The sequence below is a fragment of the Phyllostomus discolor genome, chromosome 4 (assembly GCF_004126475.2).
Source record: "Phyllostomus discolor isolate MPI-MPIP mPhyDis1 chromosome 4, mPhyDis1.pri.v3, whole genome shotgun sequence".
Taxonomy (NCBI): domain Eukaryota; kingdom Metazoa; phylum Chordata; class Mammalia; order Chiroptera; family Phyllostomidae; genus Phyllostomus; species Phyllostomus discolor.
In genome coordinates, this window is record NC_040906.2 from 149,285,546 (window position 1) to 149,309,524 (window position 23,979).

General features: G+C 41.9%; 1 protein-coding gene across 2 annotated transcripts; it reads left to right on the forward strand.

Annotated features, from left to right (window-relative positions):
• Positions 1-645: 645 nt before the first annotated feature.
• C4H6orf163 (chromosome 4 C6orf163 homolog) lies at positions 646-19,954 on the forward strand. Of its 2 annotated transcripts, XM_028510460.2 has the most exons (5): positions 646-1,998; positions 4,818-4,912; positions 6,318-6,425; positions 11,853-12,055; positions 19,450-19,954. In XM_028510460.2, the coding sequence occupies exons 1-5, from the start codon at positions 1,851-1,853 to the stop codon at positions 19,883-19,885; spliced, it is 990 nt and encodes a 329-aa protein (XP_028366261.1). In that variant the 5' UTR covers positions 646-1,850; the 3' UTR covers positions 19,886-19,954. The 2 variants fall into 2 exon arrangements, with proteins under 2 accessions (XP_028366261.1, XP_035880334.1); XM_036024441.1 differs by lacking the exon at positions 6,318-6,425.
• The last annotated feature ends 4,025 nt before the right edge of the window (positions 19,955-23,979 follow it).

Below are 23,979 nucleotides of genomic sequence, written 5' to 3' on the forward strand. Positions count from 1 at the left end.
AACCTGCAATACTTTGGTTCGCAGCCCATGCTCACTCCACTGAGCTACACCAGCCAGGGCATAACTGTGTGACTTTAAAACCCAGGCTTAGGCTCTGGCTGGTGTGGCTCAGTGGATTGAGTGCTGGCCTGCAAACCAAAGTGTTGCTAGTTCGGTTCCCAGCCAGGGCACAAGACTGGATTGCAGGCCAGGTCCCCAGTAGCAGGTGCTCGAGAGGCAACCACACATTGGTGCTATCTTCCTCTCCTTCTCCCTCCCTTCCATTCTTCCTAAAGATAAATAAATAAAATCTTAAAGACAAAAAACCCAGGCTTAGTAATTTTGAGTGCTGATTTAATGAAAAGTAATTAAAAAAATACTCCAATATTTCCCAACTTTATTGCCATGGCATCAATACCACATTGATAGGTAAACTTTGCTGGCCTAAAATGAATCAATTCTTTAAACAAACCCTTTAAAAGAAAGTGTAGTGGGCTGAATAGGACTCCCATTCCCCACCCCACCTCCAAAGATGTCCACATTCTAATCACTGGAACATGTGGATCTGTTGCTTGATAGGGACTTTGCAGATAGGATTAAGTTAAGGATTTTGAGATGTACAAATTTTACTTTATTATCTGGGTAGGCCTAATATAATCACAGAAGGTTAGAGGAAGAAGCACTTGTAGGGAACTGGTTTGTTTTAATCTGGCAATTGTGACTCAGCTCTGTATGGAAAACCGACAGGAGTGAAGTGGTGGGCAGGAGCCAGACCCTCAAACCAGGTTTTCCCGTGGGAACCAGACCTAGAAAATGCATCCAGACTGTTTTGGCTTGCTCTTGCTAAAACTCTATCACCCTGGTCTGAAACAGTAGATGTTTATTGCCTATCTTCAAGGTAATTTCCAAAGCCTGTGTGAATTTTCCCAAGGGTAGAGCATAATCAGCTCACTACCTTTCCCTTCTGCATTTGTTATTTTCGTTGCCTTGATTGTACCTAAAGTGTAGACAACAACATTCTATGTGATAGATAATAAATCCTTCTTTGATGTAAGACCCAAGAAAAACAATAAAAGCCTGTCCAGGCAAGGGTTGGGGTGCTCTCCCCTTGAGAGAAGCGGCCATGGGACTCTCATCCTAAGAGAGTACCATACCATCCCTTTTTCCACAGAGGACTGCTGTAGTCTGTGTGCGTTTGTTCTCATCTTCAGCCACAACACACAGACTCTGCTGGCCAGAGTTTGCCACAGCACTGTCACTGTGCAAGCAGGGGATGAAAAGGCTATAGAATGAGAGGTCATGAACCAAGGAATATGTGTGGTCTGCAGAAGCTGCAAAAGGCAAGGAAACATTCTGCCCTACAGCCTGCTGACTCCATAATTTAGTCCTATAAGACTTATTTTGGACTTCTGACTTCCAGGACTGCAAGAGAATAAATATTTGTTGTTTTAAACCACTAAGTATGTGGTAATTTGTTACAGTAGCAATAAGAAACTAATATTGAAAGGCTGTCCTATGTAACACTTTTGTCATTTCTAGCTGCTTTTATGAGCAAAGCTTGTCTTACCTAGCAACAGTTGCTAAGTAAGCTGACAATTTAATGCTAGTGTCTAGGAGGGAGCAGCTGCTTAAATCTTCCCAAACCCAGGGCCTATACCTTACATTGCCGAGGCTCTCAGTAACATTCTTTAACATTAGCCACATAACTACTACTTAATGATGGTGAATCACTCAGTTCTTACCAGCCTCTAGTATTCTAAAACCTTGACTTCTCTTTCACTTTCTTAAACATCTAGCTTTTCTCAAAACTACTTTTTATGCTCTTAGGAGTATTTTAACTGTACATAGTAAAAGACATCTTAAATTTAATTATGATCAGAAATTCAAGTTACACAAACTTTGTTTGCTGTGCTGTTTGTAATAAAATTATTCCACGAGCCCCTTTAGGGGAAACCTTCAAACGGATCCATGAATACAAGCCATTTAAGACACGCTTTTACACTCACAAAGATATACTGGGTAAGTGACTTTGCTATTTTCCTTTGTTGTAATGTTTCATAGCATTGTGTGTCTTTCTTCCTGTTACAGACTTTTGTCAGCTTTCCTGATCAAAGTTGCTGGTCCTACAGGGGTGTCTGTCATGAGAACATGGGTTGAAATCCAGCTTCTTCACTCACCATTTTGTGCCTTGGACAGGATACTTGGCCTCAGTTTGTAAACCTATTTGTAGTTTATTAACATAGGGACATTAATAAATATTGCAGGCGTATTAAGAGGCTTTAAAGAAATAGAGGGTGGGCCCTGGCTGGTGTGGATCAGTGGACTGAGCACCAGTCTGTGAATTCAAAAGTTGCTGGTTCGATTCCTGGTCAGGGCACATGCCTGGGTTGGGTGGCCACATCCCCAGTAGGGGGTGCATGAGAGGCAACCACACATTAATGTTTATTTCCTTCTATTCCTCCCTTCCTCTCTCTCTAAAAAGAAATAAAATCCTTTAAAACATTTTTTTAAGAAATACAGGGTGGGAAAAAGTAGGCTTACAGTTGTGAGTACATGAAACAATTATTTTTGTATTTATTAATTACTGTACAAATAACTGTAAAACCACCTTTGCCCCACTCTGTATTTGTGCCTCTTGAAAAGCCTGACACATAATAGCAAGTGGGGGTTCGTTCTGCCCTTGCCCACACTTGGGCACCTTCCATACTCAAAGGAGTGGAAATATCCCCATCACTTTAATAAATGGGTGAAAGAAACCATAACCTATATTAGGAGCTAGCGACAAAAAGGAGATACAAATAACATGAGAATATTTACTACATATATGCTTATAGGAAGCAAATCAAGTTGTAACTAACAGGTTTCCTTTCTTCTTATGCCCATCAGAGCTTCGGTTTGAGTTTGAGCCTTAACAGTGTTTTCCTAGGGACTCTCAGAACACCCCTCCGGTCTTCTCTTCCGCTAACTTGGTAAACAAGTGGTGATTTAATTTCACTCCTGATCTTCGAAAACACAAATGCTAGAGAATGGAGGGTGTTTTAAAAGAACTTAAATGTAGAGGGAGATCAAATTGAAATCATCCTCTAAAAAATACCAACACCAAAACTGATTTTAACTATAGTAACTGTATAGTATGACTTTTAACTATAACCTCTAAAACGACTTGACATTTTATACCCAGGGCAGTGAGTATCCATTCTTAGATAAGCTTTTATTGATTGATTCCTTATACCTTCCAGGATATCTGAATCAAAGCATTAAGTGGATAAATTAAATCTAACTAGTTAGAAATTAATCCTTTCTATGATCCATATTTGTCATGGACTACTTGAAGTCACAAAAGTCAATATTCTCTGTTCTGTGTCAGTCAGTCCGGAGGCATGTTGAAATGTCAGTATAAGCGCTGATGAGTATCGCGTAGAGCAGCAGTCCTCAGGCCTAACAGTGGGCTGCAGCACTTCTAAAGATTTTGTTTTTACTACAAATATCCAAACACAGACTCGCTGGATTTAATGTGAATCCAAGTCAGACCCACTAAATTAGAACCTTCAGAATTGAGCTGCAGCATGTGTCATTTTTATTTTTTTGTATTTTTACATATTTTAATAGCTTTTTATTTGGAAATAATTTTAGACTCACAAGTTTTAAAAGTAGAACAGAGAGTTTCTGTGTACCCTTGTCCAGATTCTCTTACTGACATCTTACAGAAGAACACTAGTCCATTGTCCAAACGAGGAAATGGGTATTGGAACAACACAATTAACTCAGGGACAGGCCTTACGTTCACTCCCCACCCCCCAGCCTTGGTAGATAGTTTTATGAAATTTACCATGTGGCTATCCTGAAGTGGGAGAGGGAAGTTCTTGAGAAAAATGGGATGGGTGGGGCGGGGGGGCTGTGGTAGGGTGAAAATGTAGACAACTGTGCTTAAAGAACAATAAAAACAATCAGAAGGAGGCAGGGGATGCTGGGCAGACAAACACGTGAGTTCTCAGTGTCTTATCTATGCTCGTTGCCAGGCTTGGCACGGTGAGAGATACACTGCAGTAAAAGGTGTGCTTTGTAACTTTAGGGAGTTGATTGTCGAGACCTAATCACATGAAAAGTTAATAATGCAGCAAATCTTAGATGTGAGAAATGAATGGAATAAAGAATAAACCCGATAATAGTTAGGAGTAGAAAGAAAGATCTCAGCGTGTGATTTCAACACTCACAGGGCTCATCATCCCCCTCCAGATCGTAGGTCAGGTCTGAGGCCACACTCCGGTAGGAGAAGACGAAGAAAACCCTGTGCCCAGTTCAGTGAGCACAGGGCTCTGCTCCAGCTCCAACCCTGTCCCTAGCTAGCTGACACTGTGTGGTCCTCTAACCTCTCTAGGCTTTTATTTCCTTGTTTGTGTAGGGAAGGTGTTATGATGGGAGGGTATTATTTGTAAATTGGATTAAGTAATTGATGGAGAAGTGTTAACCACTTTTGGGGTCGGGGTAACACCAACATCCAGATAAGGGCAGGGCCGGGGGAGCTGAAACGTCGTGAACAGTCACGAACTATTCTACTTTGGGAACACAAAATGTGCTCCTTTTCACCACTCTCCTCCACAGCGGCCCACCCTGTGGCTTGGCAGCGCATCCCTGACGATCGCAGCCTAACAGTGCTGTGCGTGCCCTCCTGATCAGTTAGGGAACAACTTAGCCCTTTCATGGGCGCCTTTAAAGAAAAGATTGATATCTCTTAAAAGTATCCATTTCTCTCTTAGATGACTCTAATAAATAACTGGGTCATTGTAAAAAGGGAAGCCAAGAAACATGGAAACTTGTAATTATTTCTCTTCAAATAGATATCGGGGCAGATATTTTGAATAAAGAAGAAGAATTTCAAGAGGCTCTACTCAAAGAACGTATTGCAAAAGCAGAAGCTAATGTGTGGGCTCAGGTAAAAAGTTGCAAATCAATTTAAATGCACCCTTATAGTCTTTTCACATTTTAGACTTGTGTGAAACAGTGTAGTCAGGCAGAGCTGATGTTGAAACCTGGCTACCTTTGGGATCTTGGGCAAGCTCTTCAACTCTATAGTCTTGGCTTCTTCAAAAGTAAAAGAGGAACAATAATGCCCACTCTATAGGGTGCTGGAGAGAGTTAAATGAAATAATTGCCTGGCACACACAGTAGGTGCTTAGTAAGAAACAGACATCATCAGGAGCTTCATTCCTTCTAAATTACCTCTATGTGTGGATGACTCTTGCTCCCTTTCTTCTCACTGGATTAAAACTAAAAAAAAAAAAAAAAAGACATCCTTGTTGATAGTTGTTTATTATTGCTTAATAGCTAATGTGTAGACTGTCCATCTGTGCAGTGTGTAACACAAGCCTGTTTTTTGCAGATGCTTTATTATGGTTACTCTCCTTTTGACCTTTCTCCTTGTTCCCCTTCTCTCTAAAGTCCTTGATACCTTGTCCACGTGACTGCTGAGGGCTGTAGGGGCCCTTTGAGTGGGGGGCTCACAGATCCCAGGCCCTTAACTGAAGCAAAATCTCAATCATCCAGCCCCCTCTTCTTCCAGTCATAGATAAAACCATACACATGACTTCCTAAAGAAAGTTCATGCTCTTTGAGAGCAGGACAAGCCACAGGGCTTACAATGTGATTTCCTGGTTTCTTAATAAAATAGTTATCATGGTGGAAAGTGTTGGAAGTGTCCAGTATTATTGCCAGCAAAAGCTTGGTATGAAAATGTGGAAGTCCAAAATGCTCCTGTACAAAGGGTAATATGTGTAAAAGTCTTAGTAGTCATCTATCTTTATCAAAAATAATATATTTAAATTGATTACGAATCATAAATTATACACACCCTAATGCAAGGGAATGTTTTTGTGGGTAATCTACAATTTGAATATGGGTAATATGATGTTCTTGGGCACTCTCTCCAAATAAAATCATCCATTGTTTCTGAAGACCTGACACAGGGCGCTGGGGTGGTGCTCAGGCTCCCTTCTCAGTCACTTCTGGCTTTGCACATCTTTTCACCTCTCTGTAGTTTTCAGATTTTCTGTAATGAGCACACTGATTGTCTCTCATAGTCAAATTAAGCAAGAAGTGGAGTGACAGATTAAAAGAGAATCCCAGCAGCCTCCAGTACAGGTTTCTTTAGCCATTGCTGAAACTGCAGAGTTAGCCGTGGGTCGGGCCGTGCTAGGGCATCTGGCCGAGACAGCCGGTTCACCACGGGAAGTTTGCGGTGCGAACAGAGCAGAGAGCCAGAGGCCCCACGGTGTTTGCTCTTTTTCAGTAAATATAAAAACCTGATATATTAATACATAAATGCACTCTTTCTTTCAAAGGCTGATGAACGTCAAAAACAAGCAGTGGAGAAAGCACTTGAAGAAATGAATGACATGCATAAAATTAAAATTCAGATTCTGGAAGAGCAACATCAAAAAAGTTTACAGGTTTTTATAGTGGCTTGTTTGCTGTCTTTTAAAAAGTACTTAAGTGAGTGAAAAGCTCTGGCAAGGGAATAAGTGAAAACAATGTGTGATGTCTAGATGGGTGTTCCTGGAGGCTGGTCGTGAGGCTGGAGACGGTCACAGAGGAGATGCTGAACGCTCCGTAGGCCCAGGAGAGCCCTCTGGGTCTGAAGGAGCCACCCTGCCTGCCTGACCCACCACATCTCTTGCCACTTGTTCTCCTTCCCTCCTCTTACTGCCCTTCTGTGGGTCTTGATGCACCATGCGCCTTCTGACCTCAGTGTCTTTGCCAGAACATCCCTCCTGCGCTCCATCAGATTTAGCTCAAACATCTCTGCTCCCAGGGAGCCTTACCTGACAGGCTCCGCCCTGCCATCCACACAGTGTCCTTGGCACCCCTTCCGCTTTCACAGCAGCCACCCTCTGTCACTACTGTAATTAGACCGTGTGACCATTTGTCCAGTGTCGGATCCCCACGTGACTGTAGCCTACATGAGGACATGTCTGTCTCCTTGCCATCTAGTCCCAGAGGCCAGCACAGTGCCTTCACTAGTGCTCAAATGGGGATTAAACTGAGGAAGGAGGCTGCCCTCTTTCTTCTCCTGGGCTCTCTGATTGCATCCTTTGACCCAGTGTGCACTTCCTGCAGTGCCAAGAGGATGCCCTGAGCTGTTTCCAGAGTATTTACTTCAGGACCGGAGGTCATATGACAAGGGGGTGCCCTGGTTTAAGAACAGGACTGCAGACAATTAGCAAATGTTCCAGGCAGAGGCCCAGGGACTGATCCTTTAGATCAGTACGTCCACTACAAAATTTGCTCAAAGGAGAAGGATTCAGAACTCTTTTCACATGTTGGCCACAGGAGGGCCACGACAAGACACAGTGTTGATGTGTCAATGTGTTGATGCGTGGGCAGAGGCTGGGGGTGGGGGGGAAGGGGCAGAGGTCTGGTTCCAAGCTTAGCCTCATTCGATAGAACATAAGTAATAAACAGTTTGGGACACTGGGCCCACTTATTCCTCATTTTGGCAGTGAGCACCGACCATGTATCAGATCTCTACTAGGTGCAATGAAATGGGCTGTGCTGGAGCGGAAGAGAGGGAGTTCGCACCACGGCTCCTAGATGGTGCTGAGACCCTCCCTGCTGGGCTCCAGTGGCCAGGGTCTCTGAGGAACTGGCTGCGATGATCCACTGCCAATCTCCTATTTTAGTTCAAAGTGTGAAAAGCGTTTATATAGCATGTCTAGGAAGGCCTTCTTGTTAGTTGGCCTGTGCTAGTGTGGTCATACAAGGTCTTCAAGTCCTGAAATACTTCTCTGGGTGGTCAATTGATAACCACCCTTCAAGCCCCCTGATACCTTGGCCACCCTGGTTGTTTCCTACTAGGCCTCTGGACCTCCCCCAGTCCAGCAATTTAAAGGGGCAGCAGTTTAAACAGGTGGGGGCTCTAGGACCCCTCCCAATGCTGCAGCAAGAGTATATACATTGTGAGTATCACTCCCTGGCATTAGGCTATGCAGACAGGAAGATAACTTAAATGTGATGCCTGTTTCGAAGAGCACGCCTCTAGTCTTCCTTTAGGTAATCTGCACCCCATATAGACTTTCGGTAGAGTTGTTGCCCTTAATATTGAAATAGAGGTCCTAAGAAAATTTAAAAGGGAAAAGTTAGAGAGAGGTTTACCTTTCTAACATATTGGTCTAGGATTTGAGAATTTACATTTGTACTGCTGCCTCAAGGACATTTCTTATACAGTGAAAGAGTGATTTGTCTCAGAGGGATGTGTAGGGTCATCTCAACTGTCATAGACATCAGTACTGCTTCTGAGGGGGTCTGTGAACTCACTACCTTAGTTTCTACTCACCTGGGAGCTTAACATGCAGGTTCCGGGGCCCCACCTGACATACAAAGTCGCCAGCAGTGTTTTGAACCAGCAGCCTCTGTGATTCTCACATATTAAATTTTGACACTACCAATACATAGAGCAGAAAACCAAGTTCTTTAGAACTAAATAGCATTAAATTCTTACCAAGTACTGCTCTAATATGATGCAAAGGATTTGGGATAGGTCTCAAACACTTGATGTTAAATAAAATTTCAAGATCATATCTAATGGAGATAGTACTTTGAAAAAGTATTTATATTCTTTCACTCAAATATAGTAATATTAAAAAGTAAGTGAGAAAATAAGAGCCAAAAGAAAATTAGAAAAGGAAAATTAGCCCTGGCTGGTGTGCCTCAGTGGATTAACCACCAGCGTGTGAACCGAAAGGTCAAGGTTAGATTCCCAGTCAGGGCACATGAGTGGGTTGTGGGCCCCCAGTGCAAGAGGCAACCAATCAATGTTTCTCTCATACATTGATGTTTTTTCCCTCTCTTTCTCCCTCCTTTCCTCTCTCTCTAAAAATAAATAATTTTTTAAAAGTTTTTAAAGAAAAATTAGAGTAGGAATTATAATGAAATCAAGGATGATTTTAAAACTTAAAAACACATGTATGCCATGAGGTCCTGTGCAATTAACACAAATTGGGACTTGAGCTTTCTGGCATTCAGTGCAAGGGAGAAAATGCCATGAATCACTGCAGCCACAAGGTAAGAAGAATCAGGTGTTCAGACAGGTCCAGAGAATCCTACATGTGATACCTAAGAGGAACTCCCCCTGATGGAGATATGTGTTCTAAGTGTCTGTCGAACATCTATATAGTAAGTATGCTGTATTTTGTGAGTCCATTTCTTATAATGTCTCAAAATTATAACCTCATCTTTAAATACACTCAAAATGCATTTCAGTACAAGCAGTTTAATCAGAGGATTTTCCATTGAAGAAGGACACAGCCAAACAGTAGGCCCCTGAATTATTTTTGTAACTTTAAATATGTACTCCCCATGCTAAGTAAGGCAGATTTGGGTTTTACTAAATTGTTATGTAAAAGAGGGACTAGGTTTAAAACTCTGAATCCTAATTCAGAACCCAGCCAAAATAAAGGGCTGGGATGTAATTTTTATTTTTGTTTAAAAGATTTTACTTACTTATTTTTAGAGAGAGGGGAAGGGAGGGAGAAAAGAGAGGAGAGACACAGCAATGTGAGAAAGAAACATCTATTGTTTGCCTCTCACATGCCCCTAACCGGGGACCTAGCCCTCAACCCAGGCCAGGAATGTGCCTTGACTGGGAATCAAGCTGGTGACCTTTTGGTTTGCAAGACAATGCCCAACCCACTGAGCCGTACTAGTCAGGGCTGGGATGACATTTTTAAATTCTATGATTCAAATAAAAATGTATTATGATGATACCTCATCTATCTATCTAACCACTCCATAATGTCAATTACTGAAAATATTTCTGGGAAAACCCAAAAATAATTTAAAATATTCCCTAAGAATTTAAACAAAGACCTCTGAGTACAAGATAGACACTCATGCTTATTAGCCTTAGCAGAACCTCTCCAACCTCCCCTCAAGTGGTGTCACATATTACTTGACAAAATGGTATCACACTTACTTGACAACCTGAACTCAACAGGCGTGGTTCATTTGCTTTTACACATCCAAAATAGATTAAAGGCTGGAAACTGGAAATGACAAAAAGGAGCTCACTGACAACAGTTAGAATAGGGAGTATTTAGCCCAATGGCACGTAAAGAATGAGAACTCATTACCAAAATCAGATATCAAATATAAAAAAGCAAAGCAGTCTGGGGTCATTTATAACAGAGACAAATAGTCCTGTGAACTTGAGTGATTATGGAGTTGCAGTATAAAGTGTTTAGCCCCGTGCAATCATTCATCTTTTTCTACTGTCCCGGATCATCAAGAAACGTTAACGTGTGCACTATACTCTTTTTTATGAAGTAAGATAAATGTTGAAGACATTTGAAACATTTCTTTTTAAAAAAAGATTTTATTTATTTATTTTTAGACAGAGAGGAAGGGAGGGAGAAAGAGGGAAGGAAACATTAATGTGTGGTTGCCTCTCATGTGCCCCCTACTGGGGACCTGGCCTGCAACCCAGGCATGTGCCCTGACTGGGAATCAAATCAGCAACCTTTGGATTCGTAGACCAGCACTCAATCCACTGAGCCACACCAGCCAGGCATTTAGAAATAGCTTCATTCAAAATGTTTTATTATCAAAAAGTTCTAGTTATTTAAGAGACAAATCATTTCTAAGTAGACGATGTTATCCAAAAAAAAGATTTCTCAATACATGAACTGAGATCACCCTGGATAGATCCATTCTTGAAGTTGATTTCTGTTGTCTTTTTCATTAAAAAAAATATTTTTTGCCACTGGAGTAGCTGAAGTGAGAAGTTGAAAACTTTGTTTCTCTTGAAAAAGTGGAAGTCTAACAAATATTTAATTGTTGGAACATTTTTTTTCTAAAAAACTAAAGTGATTTCAGTTTTTCTTGAAACTTAAAGAGATAGAGAGAGCTCACTGTACTATCTCATAAACCTACAGGATTTCTGGAATGAAAATAATTAGAGGAAACCTGTGGAAAACACTAGCATCACAGCCAGCAATAAAATGAGAGGCTGGTTTCAAGAATCCTGGTTTCTCTTCCTAGTTCTTCTGCTGACTAACTATGAAATGATTTAGTTTCTGTATGTTCTCTCACTGTACCTACAATAAAGATTAAAATTTACCTTTCAATGAAAGATTTGAAACTCCTAGACAGAATTCATTGCTCCTTCTTTTTTGCGTGTATTTCTACTAAACCACTCCTTGCACAGTTTGTGGCAGCTGGGCCTAGCAGAGTGCCTGCCATCCCCAGGAGTGAGCAGGCATTTCCACAGTGCTGGCAGGGGTTTTTTATTTATTTTTATTTTTATTTTTTGAGGATCTGGCCTCCTGGAGTCCTGTTTCACCTGTGCCTCCTCTCTTTACTTGGCTAACGGTATCCACAGTTCTGCTACCCCAAAGCAGTGAAAACTTGTTCCTGTCCCCCCCAGTGAATGAGAAAGGGCCACTCAACACTAAGGATAGTGGGCACTGGCAGGCAGGTTCCTGTGACCACAGAAATGTTCAATTGTTAACTGCGTGAGACCCTCAGGAGACACAGTTATTGTTTCTACCATTCCCCATGACTTACCTCCTAAAGTAGAATCTTAGTATATATTTCTAACTATATATAGATAAAATGACATTATAGAATATTTGCACAATCAAGAAAAAATAACCGTAATTCAACTGTTTTCCCTTTCTGCATATTCACTCTCAAAATTGTCTATATAAATATTTATGCTACCTAGTTTGCATGTTTCTGGTTTTACTTAGCATCATAGAAATGGAAGTTTTCCATATTATACCTGCTATTTTTTAAACTACATGTGTTTGCAGGTGCACGTTTCATCAGGTTCTTAAACATCAAAGCTGTAACATCTAAACCTAGTTTTATTGTTGCTTAAGGAAATGGCAGATAAAACCAAGACAGAGATGCAGCAAAACATGGAAGAAGAACTAAAGAGGGAGAACTTGGCTGCAGAACAACGCATGGTCCACAGAATCCAGAGAATCATGACGGAGTGCCACAGGGAGAAAGTCCAGGCTGTGGAGAAAGTCAGGGCAGAAGAGAGACAGAGGGCCCAGGAACTGATCCAGGCCCAGAAAAGGTATTCCAGAGAACGCATTTGCAAATTAGTGTTTCACTCTGTCAAAATCACCTTGGAGAAAGGGATAAGATTAAGTCAGCACATAGGTGGATATTTCCCAGTTTTTGTGTTTTCACATTATGGGATATATCAAACACAGAGAACAGTACACAGCGTGTTGTAGAGTGTGTGTGTGCATGTATGTGTGTGGTCTAAAACAATAATAACATGCATACTCAAGGACCTGCCACCCGTCTAAAGGGATTGAAAACTGGTGATGCTTCCGAAGCTCCATGTCTTCTTCTTCAGTCCGTTTCCTTCCTCTCCTCCCTCTCCAGAGATAACTACTGTCCTCAATGTTTTCATTCTGTATGTCCAGTGTTAAGAGGCTGAGGAGAGGAATTAAGAAATATGTTTTTCCACAAACACATAAAAGTCAATCTTCACATTTTTTAGCCTATAATGTACACTGTTGTGGACGTGTTACTTTTTGTTTTTTTTTTTTAATTGCACAAGTAATACATGCTGTAAATGAAATGGACATTATGAGAATATAGGGAGCAAAAGTTGCTAAGTCCCCACCACCACCTCCCTACCCTTCCCTGTTTCCCAGAGTCAGTCATTTTAAATAACGGGGTCTATATCTTTCCATGCTGTTTTGATGTATTTGCAACCTTATTTATGTGCATAATCACAAACAATTTCTATATAAATCAGATCATATACAATATGTAAACATTTTAAGAACACCAAAGTAGCCCTGGCTGGTGTGGTTCTGTTGGTTGGAGCATCGTCCTGTGCACCAAAATGTTGTGGGTTAGATTCCCAGTCAGGGCACATGCCTAGGTTGTGGGTTCAGTCCCTGGTCCGGGTATATACCGGAAGCAACCAGTGTTTCTTTCTCTTTTTCTCTCCCATCCTCTCTCTCTCTAAAATCACAACATATATCTTTGGGTGAGGATTACAAAAAAGGTAACTATTTTTATTTATGTAATGAACATTTAGTGGAATTAGCTAATTTTGACAAGGCAGTAGTAAGGAACCCTATTGATTATCGGGACCAAGAGAAAACTACAGTTTCCACATGTTAAGTGACCTGCCCAAGATCCCTTCATTGTAGCAGCAAAAGAAGACTAAAACCTCTGTATTTGACCTCCTAGTCTAGGACTTATCTCTTCTGCTTTGCCCCTGGAGTTAACAAACAAATCTGTTTGTATGTAATTAAGAGGTAAAAATCTTCCTTGTTACATCTGTTTAGAACAGGGCCAAAGGTAAAATCCTGTAGGATTCTTATTTTGCAGGTAAATAAGAACAAGGGCTGCAGGTATGGCTGTTTCAGTGGTACCTCCCTTCTTGCATAGGAGATACATCCTTATTGAGATAGAAGAGGAAGGTGAGAGAGGATCTAAGGAGCAATTTAGAGAAGGTGGCAATTACCAGATGAGTGTGGCCCGCTACAGTGGAAAGTGGCACCCTCCTCTCCCAGCTCCTCCCGCCCTCTGTGTGCAGGAGCTCTGCCCCGCCTGAAGGAACCTCTGGACCCACTCCTCACACACCTGCAGCTTCTGCTCCTTCCTTCACTGCACTGCTTTCACCCCTCCCCCTCCACTTTCTCTTTGAGGTTCAAAGGATTTTCAATGGTCCCCTTTTACTCAATCACTTGACTTAAGATTAGGAAACTTCCATGCCTGTTATTTAAGTATATCCATCTAGAATGTCCATTTTGTTCATTGATGTGTTCCAAATGCCTGGAAAAGAGCCTGGCACATGGTAGGCATTCTTTAAATATTTATCCAACAAAAGTTCAAATGTCTTCCAGTCAGCTGAACCCATTCTGCTGCACACCAGATCTTATTTCTAGACACTGCTAGAAATAAGAATATAGTAGAAACTAATAGTAGAAACTAATATATACAGAAGGACCATTGTTTAGAATTCTGCCTATAGACCATTTATTTGGCTATAAACTTCCACTTAAGACTTAAGGACTCAGAATTCTGACATATTAGGACAAATTTGTTAAATGCACAGAAGACATTTTTGTGTATTGAGGTGGACTGGACTTTAAACAGATTAGTAATATCAGAATTTAAAAACAAAAACAAAAACCAGAAACATATTTGCTTGGTTCTAAGTGTTTCCTAGCCTAAGGCAAAGGCATGAATAGAGTGACATCTCAGGGATTTTTGTGGCGGCCGCTATAATTCCAATGACAGCTACCTTTATTGAACACCTGGCACCTGCAGGGCCCTTTGTACATCTCTTGTTGAATCCTCATATCCCTTCTGTCATCCCCCATATCCCAAGTGAAAACCCTGAGTCTGAGAGTGAGATTAAGGAAACTGCCAAGGATCATGTGGAGTGAAGGTTGTGGGGCCCAGTGTGAACCCTGGGCTGTGTGATACCAACGCTTTTGACCTTCTGTTATGCTACCTGGTTCACCTCACCACTGAAGTGCCTTCTGTGGATGTGGACCTGAGCTCTGGCACAAAGAAATAAGGGTGTTTTCTCAGTGTTATGTGAAGTAGCTTAAGCATGGCTGTGCCATATGAGCGGGGCTAGATGGACTGGTACAAAGAACACGTAGGAGCTGGAAGAGCTCAGAGTCCTAGAAAGATCAGGAAAACTGAGAGTGTGGGCCGTGTGCTGAGGCAGGGTTCCTGAGGGAGTTAGTCTTGGGTTGGGCCTTAGAGAGAAGGGAAGGAAGAGGTCCCCTTTGTGAAAGACTGCAAAGAGCGAGAACAGCATGAACAAACATGGAGGGGGAAGGTGGGTAGTAAAATGAGGCAGAGCCAAGGCAAGCTTGAGAATATTTACACCCCTGAGAGAGGAATGTGCTGCCGAAGGTTGGCCTCTGGAGATGCCCCCCACCCCCCATGAATTCCTTAACCTGTGTGATGCCTGCAGCCCCAGCTTAGGGGCGTCACTGGTCCTCCCACCAGACCAGGGGCACTCCATCCCCAGTGTTTCAGGCAGAAAACCCAAATGTATTTTCCTTATGAACACAATGGTTATAGCTGATGAGGAGAGTGCCAACAGTCCTGTGGTTCAAGTGAAAATAAATTAGTAGCTTATTGTGGGCTCCTCAGGTGAACAGTCTGCTATGTTCACTGTTGCTCTAAACTCTTAATGTACAAATGAATTTTGAAAACAAATCCCTTCATAATTTAGGAATAGCCTATAGGGAAATGACATGTCAGTTCTTAATGTCTTAGGTTCCAAGATTTTAACTGATGGACACAGAAAGAAGGTTGAAAAGTATAGTATTAGCAACATGCATAGGGAAAACAAAAAGTTCAGTTATGTGGTAGAATGGAAAGAACAGCCATTAATATTTTTCTTTAAACCTGTGAGCAACACATCTTACACCTTTTTAAGAGCCTTCCAAATATAGTGAGAAAGAGCTAAGAGAGGCCCTAACAGGAGCAAAGGACAAGTCAATGGCCAGTATGGGTTTTCCATGCTGTAGCTGTTTTCCCCAAGAGCCTAGAGAGGTTGGATTATTATATATTAGATTATATTTTTGTCTCATAATGCATTTTTATCTCTGAAAGCACATCTTATAAATTGTTGGACTGAATTCTATAGATATACATGCATGCACTATAATTATTTTGAAAATACTTCAGTTTACTTCCAGCACTGCTCTTAAATATGGTGTGTATTTCACAATTCCAAGACTATAGCCTCATAAAGTAAGAGGTGGCAGGTGGACCTCACCACTTATACAAAGAAGCATAGACATTCACTTCACTCTGGAAGGGGCATTGTAGATCATCAAGTTGAACCTGCCATCCCTTCCCTGGATGCCTACAAAGGGTCGGTGAGCCTTGTAAGTATTTCCTTGACAGGAATTTTATGACCAGTGGAGGTGGTTGGTTCAGATGCTGAAGCCTGTACCTGCCATGTGCTTCATAAAGTGGATCCAAAATATGCGCGTCTCTCCTCTATACACAGTGATTCTTTGGGTATTTGAAAAGAGAGATATTGTCCAAGCTTTTGTATGAAGCAAAGGAAAAACCAAAAAGTACTACTACTAAACCAGGTGTTTCAGTCTCCCCTCATGTGTGATTTCTGGGCCCACTTTTGGGGATAAAATGTGGGTAATTTTGTATTAATCAAAATATATTTTAGATATACCACAAGAATTCACTATTTTTTATGGTGAATACTTTGCTTATGCTGGGAATCCTTTTAAGCATGAATTATTTTAGGCTTTTGTAATGCTCCAATTTGCCTGCTTTAAAATTTAGTGTTATTTGGCACACAAAAAAAGTGTTGGGGGTAGCTACATCTGTACTGCCCGTTTATTCATTCATGCATTTTTTGGCTGCCTGTTTGGTATACAGTGGGCACCAGGCCAGGCAGGGGAGATACAAAGACAAATGGGCGCTCCAGCATCCACCACCACATGCACTGCACCCTGTGCCCACCTCCCGCCTGGCTTCAACTCCACAACTTCAAAGACATCATTAGAGTAAAGGTCAGAGACATCCTGACCTGAAACTGAAGGAGTGGATTCCAAGGGTCAAAAATTTAGGCTCTAAGGAAGGCTGGAAAAAGCCAAAAAGGACATTCCATAAACAAACAAACAAACAAACAAGCAAACAAACAGATTCTCTTAGCAAGAACAGAGTGTGATAGTAAGGTGTTTAAAGGTGGTTATAGCATGGAGGGTAGGAGCTGGAGTCATCTAGGATGTGCTTTACTTGAGTAGTTTTTATTGAGATCGCCTCTGGAGGAGCCTTCTGGTCAGTCCCGTAGATGAACACCTCCTCTGTATGGACCAGAAGAAAGCCAGGAAGTCCAGTCTGCCTGTTCCAGAGCGGTGCTTCTGGAGAACAATAATTAGCTATCTCTTGGGGATTTGAGGCTGGCTCAAGGAAGCTTCCTTTCAGCTCCTTATCTCTAAGCCCCAGGGGCCCTGGTTACCACCTTCACAATCTCACCCCATAAGGAAGGTTTCGTAAAACATCGGACTGAATCCTAAGGATAAGTGTAGGTGACACTTCCAACTCTATTCATGGTGTCACTTCTTCTTCTTTTTTGCTACATACTCTGCTTTTTATTAATTATTTAATCAAGTCAATATCTGTCAACAAATGACCCTCTTGCAAATACAGGAAACTTGTTTATCAAAACACTGTATTAAGCCTTTATACTTGAATTCTTAATACTCAGCAACTGATTTTCTAAGATATCCAAGTTAGAAATCTGAGCAGATAAACTATTAACTGCCTGAAAACTTTCCAAAGGATTTTCATGACCTTTTACATCCTGTTTAAAATGAAATTAGCTTTGTCCCAGAAGCTCAGCATAGCTCTTTCGAGTTTTTAAATGTCTCCTGACACCCTGGGGCAAGGACCGTAGTTACGCTGTAGTAAACCCCACACAGGAAATGTGTTGGAGGGACCGCTGTTTCTTCCTTGGCATCTCTTCCACGAATGGCGCCTCCATCTTCCTATGACCCAGGCTGAAGACTGGGAACTTGGTTTGGATTCCCCTGCTTCCTGCCTCCACTATCTCCTAGCAATCATAAACGCTGGCACATGTGACTTTGTAATATTTCTTGGGTTTATCCCTTTTTCTCTTCCTATTTCTTTCTCTTTCATCTTGAGTTCAGACCCTAATCTTTGCACACCCAGGATATTACAAAATAGTATAAATTGGTCCTCTACTCTACCCCACTAAGGTTCAATTTACCCAGTATTGCCAGAGTAATGATTCTAAAACAATATTTTTTATTGCATTACCCCCGATAAAAAATGTTTAATGATCTCTTACACGAATGAAGCAGGTAATAGTGAGGGGCAGAAACTGTCCCACTTTCTCAGCTGTGTGCCACTGAACAATAACCAGATCTCTCTAAGCCTTAATTTCCTTGCCTGTTATTACATGGGAATAATAAGAGGTAATAAATAAAAATCATACCAGCTTCAGTGGGTTAGTGTTGAAATTAAATGGGATGTAATGCATTTAAAATGCTTAGCATAGTCCCTGGGACGCAGTAAATAATAAACATTAATCCTTGTTATTAATAATGGATACAGCCTAGTTGGTGGGAAAAGGAAAGAGAGAAACAGCACACCACCTAGACAGGCTAAGGACAAACCATGTTTACCTAAGACTGCATGATCTGTCAGGTTCAAAAGTCAAGTTGAAAGGACCTGTGACAATGACAAAATTGCATCTTGGAGGATAGAATTTAGAAGAAAGGCAAGGTGGTATGTCTTGGAAAGACTATATTAGACAAGAAGGCAGAGGGGGAAGATTTTTTTTAAAGATTTTATTTATTTATTTTTTAGAGAGGGAAGGGAGGGAGAAAGAGAGAGAGAGAGAAACATCAATGTGTGGTTGCTGGGGGTCATAGCCTGCAACCCAGGCATGTACCCAGACTGGGAATTGAACCTGCGATACTTTGGTTCGCAGCCTGCGTTCAATCCACTGAACTACGCCAGCCAGGGCTGGAAGATTTTTATTAATAAGCATAAATATTTGAATCCATTTGTAGGTGTTTTAAAGTTCTCAAACCTTTAGAGGTTCTGCCAAACTAGGTTAACCAGAGATACCCATCAAAGCTGCGTCACAGGGGCTAAGAGCTACTGGACTCGGACGGCCTGGGCTGCATGCTCATTCTCCGCTTTCACTAATTAAGTGATGTGGTCAAGTCACTCCATCTCTGTGAGCCTGTCTCCTTATCAGTGAAGCAGGCATAATAATGGGCCCACCTATGGAGCTGTTTTGAGGAATCATGGAGTTAATATATGCTTGGGATGCTCCTTCACCTGCCTGGCACGTGGCAATCCAATAGGCAGCTATAAGTTACACATAATCACATATGTTGTAACCACAGGCCTGTGAACTCATTCAGCAGTGGTTCTCAGAGTGTGATCCCAGGACCCCTGAGAATCCCTGAGACCCTTTGGTGGCAGGGGGTGGGAGGGGCTCCATTTTCATAAAAGTCATGTTATTATTGAATGAATTTATTGATAGTGTCTATCAACCTGTGAGTTTTTCCTTTCTGGCTAAAGGTAAGTAGCTGGATTGATATACAGAAACACTCTCTCTAGGGGTTTGGAACTCTGACCCCTGTTTCTTCATTTTTAAGTACACAGTGTTCATATTTTTCTGGGTAAGGTGGACTCAAGTTCCTAAAGTTACTGTCAGACCCTAGACCGGTGGCCTGTCTTTAGCCCACAGCAGGGAAGTTGATGGGTGACCTCTGTGCTCTGAAAAATGTTGTTTGATTGGTAACAGTGGTTAGAACACAAAAGCTCATCTCTACCAACCTGTCTCAGCCTGGGGTCCCACCTAAAAAATGCAATGAATTCTCACACATCCAAGGTGAAAGACAAAATCTTTTTGTTTTTAGTGGCTACCCCATCAAACTTATAAGCCCTTTTTATCTTTTGTAGCAAGGCCCTGGAGGAACTTATGAGTAGTGGTATGACAGTTATGAACGACCAGAGAAAGAGTGTGAGCAAACTGGTAAAGGAAAAAGAACGTGAAATGAACATCTACTACTCCATGGCTCAGAGGCAGAAGCAGGAAGAAGTGCACGAAGTGCTTCAAGAAGCAGAGAAAACACATCAGGTCACACTGGGAAATGTGGTGGATAAACTGGTCAACACTCAGGCGGAGCTGCTGTCCGTCGCAAAACAGCTGGGAGCTATGACAAACTGGAAAGATTTCCTTGAGGAAGAATTACAAGAAACAAGAGAGGCATTTCAAAAATACATCAATTATACATTTCCTAACCTTTCACCAGGGCATGCAGATTTTATTCTGCCAGAAAGAAAGAAAACACCTTCCAATCTTATTATTCAGGAGAGTGAAACAACTCTTAATTAGAGGTGTTCAACTGAAATTTCACTACAAAAGACATTGTTCCAAAGATTAAATAAATTCACTCAAAAACCATTTTTTGATCTGGTTGTGTGCAGGGTACTATGGGGCTGTGAGCATTTTGATGGAAAATGAAAATATTCAAAAGCACATGCCAGGCTCCAGAGAGTTCCAGCACTGAGGAGGGATAAGAGTGCGAGTGATTAAAACTGACTAGAAAGGAAAAAGCTTTCTTGGAAGAAATCTAAACAAACTTCTGTATCTGGCTTTATTCATGTTTTCATCAGACACGTAACTATGTTAGTGGCAGTTGAAAGCAAACAAAAGGACATGTTTTTGTAGATCATTCTCATTGTGGAGAGGTGTACTAACTTCTAGTACAGAGATCTGGTGAGCTGCAATAACACTTAGGGAAAAAAGTGATTTCCCTCAAATTCAATAGGATAAAATCTAACTTCTGGGAACCCCTTATAAAATAATTCAGAAAGGACTCGCTTTCTGAAAGAAAACCGTCTGTGGAGAACAGACTGCCTGCCCCGGGGTGGGGAGTCCTCTTGTGTTTACCCCCAAGCCCATGAGTTCTTTAAACTCATCTCCTTTGGGTCAAAATGCAGAAAAACTGTTCAGTAGCCAATGCTCAGAACCCACCCGTGTCAACGTCCATGAGTTAAAATGGAAGAAACCCCAAGCCACAAAGACTTCTTCCCAAATCCATCCACTCTAATGTAGCATCCTTAAATTACTCATCGCCAACCTATATTGGTGGCTTTAAAATTAGTAACTTGAAAAGCACTTTCCAGTAAATTAAAAAGTGCTACTTTCAAGCCAGACTCAGGCGGATTTGTTTCCGTCAACCAGTCTGGGACTTTTTAAATGGAAAAAGCAGCCATTTGTTTACAATTGCACAGTGGACTACACTCTCTTCTGTGTTGAGCTCTCTGGCCCTGCAGGACTTCTGCGGTCCACACCAACTGTTTGCCTAGGAGCTGAAGTGATAACGTTCACACAGTGCTTCACATTGTTTTTTTCACGTGTGTTCTTCTCACACCCATCTGCGAGACAGCACAGCGGTTGTTATTCCACTGTTTATAGATGACAGAATAAAAATTACTATGACTACGGTATTTACGTGTGTGAAGCACTTTAAAAACATTCATACTTAATCCTCACAACAACTTTGGAAAGTATGATTGCCCTCAACTTATAGGAAGAGAAACTGAGGCCCAGGAAGGTTTAATAACTTGCCCCCCGGAACACACAGCTAGGGACACAGCCAGAGTTCAAAATATGTTTTTCAGAAATTAAAAGACATTTATTGAATACTGAATTTACAGAAATAGTCAATATGTATTCTTAATATAATGTATATCTTTTCCAAATGCCTCCTTTTTACAAATTTTATTGTTGACACTTGCAGACACCCCCATTTCAGAGTTCACAATATTAGAGAAGGCGCAGGGAGACAGGTGCAGGAGAGACGGCTGGCATGCACCCGGAGCATGCACGCAAGTGGGCTCATTCATTCTCACAGCAATTTCCGAAAGGCAGGAATTAGCACAGGCCCAAATGGGCTACTTTCTCAGTCATACAGCTACTAAGGGGCAGAGCCAGTGTCAAACCTAGAAAGCGAGGCTTCGACCTGTGCTTTGTCCTCATTGTGTTCGGCCTGAACATGACCGTCTTGGTGGTGGTTTGTTGATTCTGCAAGTGCGTGTCTGTGGAGTCTGTGACGAGCACGGGGGAATGTGGTCTGTCCTGTGCCAGGCGTTGTTTTGTGTCTTCTAGAAGTGAAAGGAAGTTGGACCTAGGACTGTGGTGTCCGAGTTACCGGAGTCACCCACCACAGGGGAGCAGAAGGAACCCATCTCCCGAAGGGTCACTTCATGGCCACAGTTAAACAGGTCTCCTTTGGCATTAGTGAAACTGAATCACATGAAAAGAAAGCAGGCAACTTATTTTTGGTTTGGAAAAAAGAACCTAACTTCTCAGTCTTTGGCTAGATTGGAAGAAATTACATGATCATTGATTTTAATATTTTCCTTGTTCACACTCCAGGCCCTGCTCTGATCCCAACCCCAACAACAGCATCCACAGGTTTTAAAAGTTACTTGGGCCCTGACTGGTGTGGCTCTCTTGGTCGATTCCCAGTCAGAGCACATGCCTGGGTTACGGGTCAGTCACGGGTGAATACACTGTGTCTCTCTCACATCAGTGTTTCTTCCTCTCTCTTTCTCCCTCCCTTCCCCTGTCTCTAAAAATAAATTAAATCTTTAAAAGTGATTTGGCTGCTTCTGAGAGTTAAATATCTTATTACTGCCCTGATCCCAGCTTTACCCTCCTGGACGGCCCACCAGGGGACTCTGGTACCCATTTCTTCAAACTGCGAATCACCGCTCATGTCATAGGGCTGATTACAGGGGACCCTGTCAGGACAGGCTGGCCTGACCTCAGACCCCCATTTACCACTCACCTCGTGGCCCGGAGTCAGCACTCACCATGTGGGAAGGGTCTTTTTTCAGAGCTCTTGTTCTCCCTCAGCTTTACTTCTCCCGAGGCCAAATTAAAGAAACATCATCTTTGACCTTACCCAGATCCTTCACCTTGATTTGGTCACCATAACCCACAATTTTTTTCTAGCTTGCAAGTCTCCCAGATAATATACCCCCAAAGAATTAAGGTTCAACATGGATGGATAGTTTGCCCTCAGGAGCAGAAAAAGCTGATAGCAGACCGAAAATGAGAGCTCACTCCTTCCAGCATGCCATTCTGTGGGCCTCTCTGCGGTCTCTTGTTTCTTTGGCACTGATAAGGATGAGCCTGATGGATTAAAAAATAATGGAAGCTATAGCAATGACCATTTATTGAGCATCTGCTATATATCAGACATGGTACTAGGTTCTTTACTAAACCTTGTCTTAGCTGAAATCTCACAGCGACCCTGCAAGATATTTACACTTGCCTCCATTTGGGAAACCAGGAGACGGGAGTAAAACCACTGGCTGAAGATCACACAATTATTTGAGCCCATGTGTTTTTCACAACTACAGTACATCGGCCTACTTCAGTGCCTGTGTACACATCGAGTCGGTGTCAAGGGTCCACTGCTTCCAGAATACATTGGAGTTGCAGGAGGGCGATTCTGAGTTATTGTGAGGGATCCCGACTCTTCCAGGGGCATGGGCTGGGAGCCAAGGACGAAGTGGAGCGGAACTGGACAGCCTTCCCTGAACGTGCTTGGTGAGCAATTCCATGCCAAGCCCAGGGGTGAATTTGTGGAATTTACCCCTCCCACCATTCTGATGTTTAAAGGTGAGAATTCAAAAATCAAGTAAAAATTGAAAGTGAGGTATGTTTTTGAAATCCCAGTGAGATTGTTACTCCAAGGTTTTCTAGCAAAACTTTTTTTAAAAGATTTTATTTATTTTTAGAGAAGGGAAGGGAGGGGAAAAGGGAGAGAAACATCAGTGTGGGGTTGCCTCTCACATGCCCCCACTGGGGACCTGGTCTGCAACCCAGGCATGTGCCCTGATAGGCTGGCACTCACTCCGCTGAGCCACACCAGCCAGGGCTAGTGAAACTTGGTTGAGATTCAATCAGGCTATTTTCAAAAAGAAAGATTCCCCAGGTGAACTACATTTTAGTTTAAGTTGACTTGAGGATTTCAGTACAATACCTAGAAAGGCCATTATAGATCTTAGATACTATGCCCCATATAAGTTATTAAAATTGTGAATAGTTTGGAGAGTTAGTTTAAGGAGAACGTAAAGAATGTGTTCTTCTTAGTTGTCTTAAATACTATCTGTTTCCATGGTTTCTGATATATATAAAACTATGTTAATTCCCGGTGGCCTTCTGGGAACTTAATCTGAAGACCCTAAAGATTTTTGCAGTTTAATTTTCTGGAAGTCATTCTGCCAAGAAAAGGACCTTCTTTTTAGAGGAGATAGACCGGTGGGCTGGGAAACAGACACGTATAGTATCACTAGCAAAGATCAAGAAGCCCACCTACCCTTGTCAGTCACAAAGCACAGGGGGTGGGCCATTCAGTAATCATTGGACCTTTATGTCACACAAAAGTCACTCTGATATTTTCTTTCTCT

Excerpts from the sequence above, each read along its gene's own strand:
- C4H6orf163 (XM_028510460.2), top strand. The coding sequence starts at position 1,851 with ATGATCAGAAATTCAAGTTACACAAACTTTGTTTGCTGTGCTGTTTGT. Across the intron at positions 1,999-4,817 it reads CACTCACAAAGATATACTGG|ATATCGGGGCAGATATTTTG; the intron begins GTAAGTGACTTT and ends CTCTTCAAATAG. Across the intron at positions 4,913-6,317 it reads AAGCTAATGTGTGGGCTCAG|GCTGATGAACGTCAAAAACA; the intron begins GTAAAAAGTTGC and ends TTTCTTTCAAAG.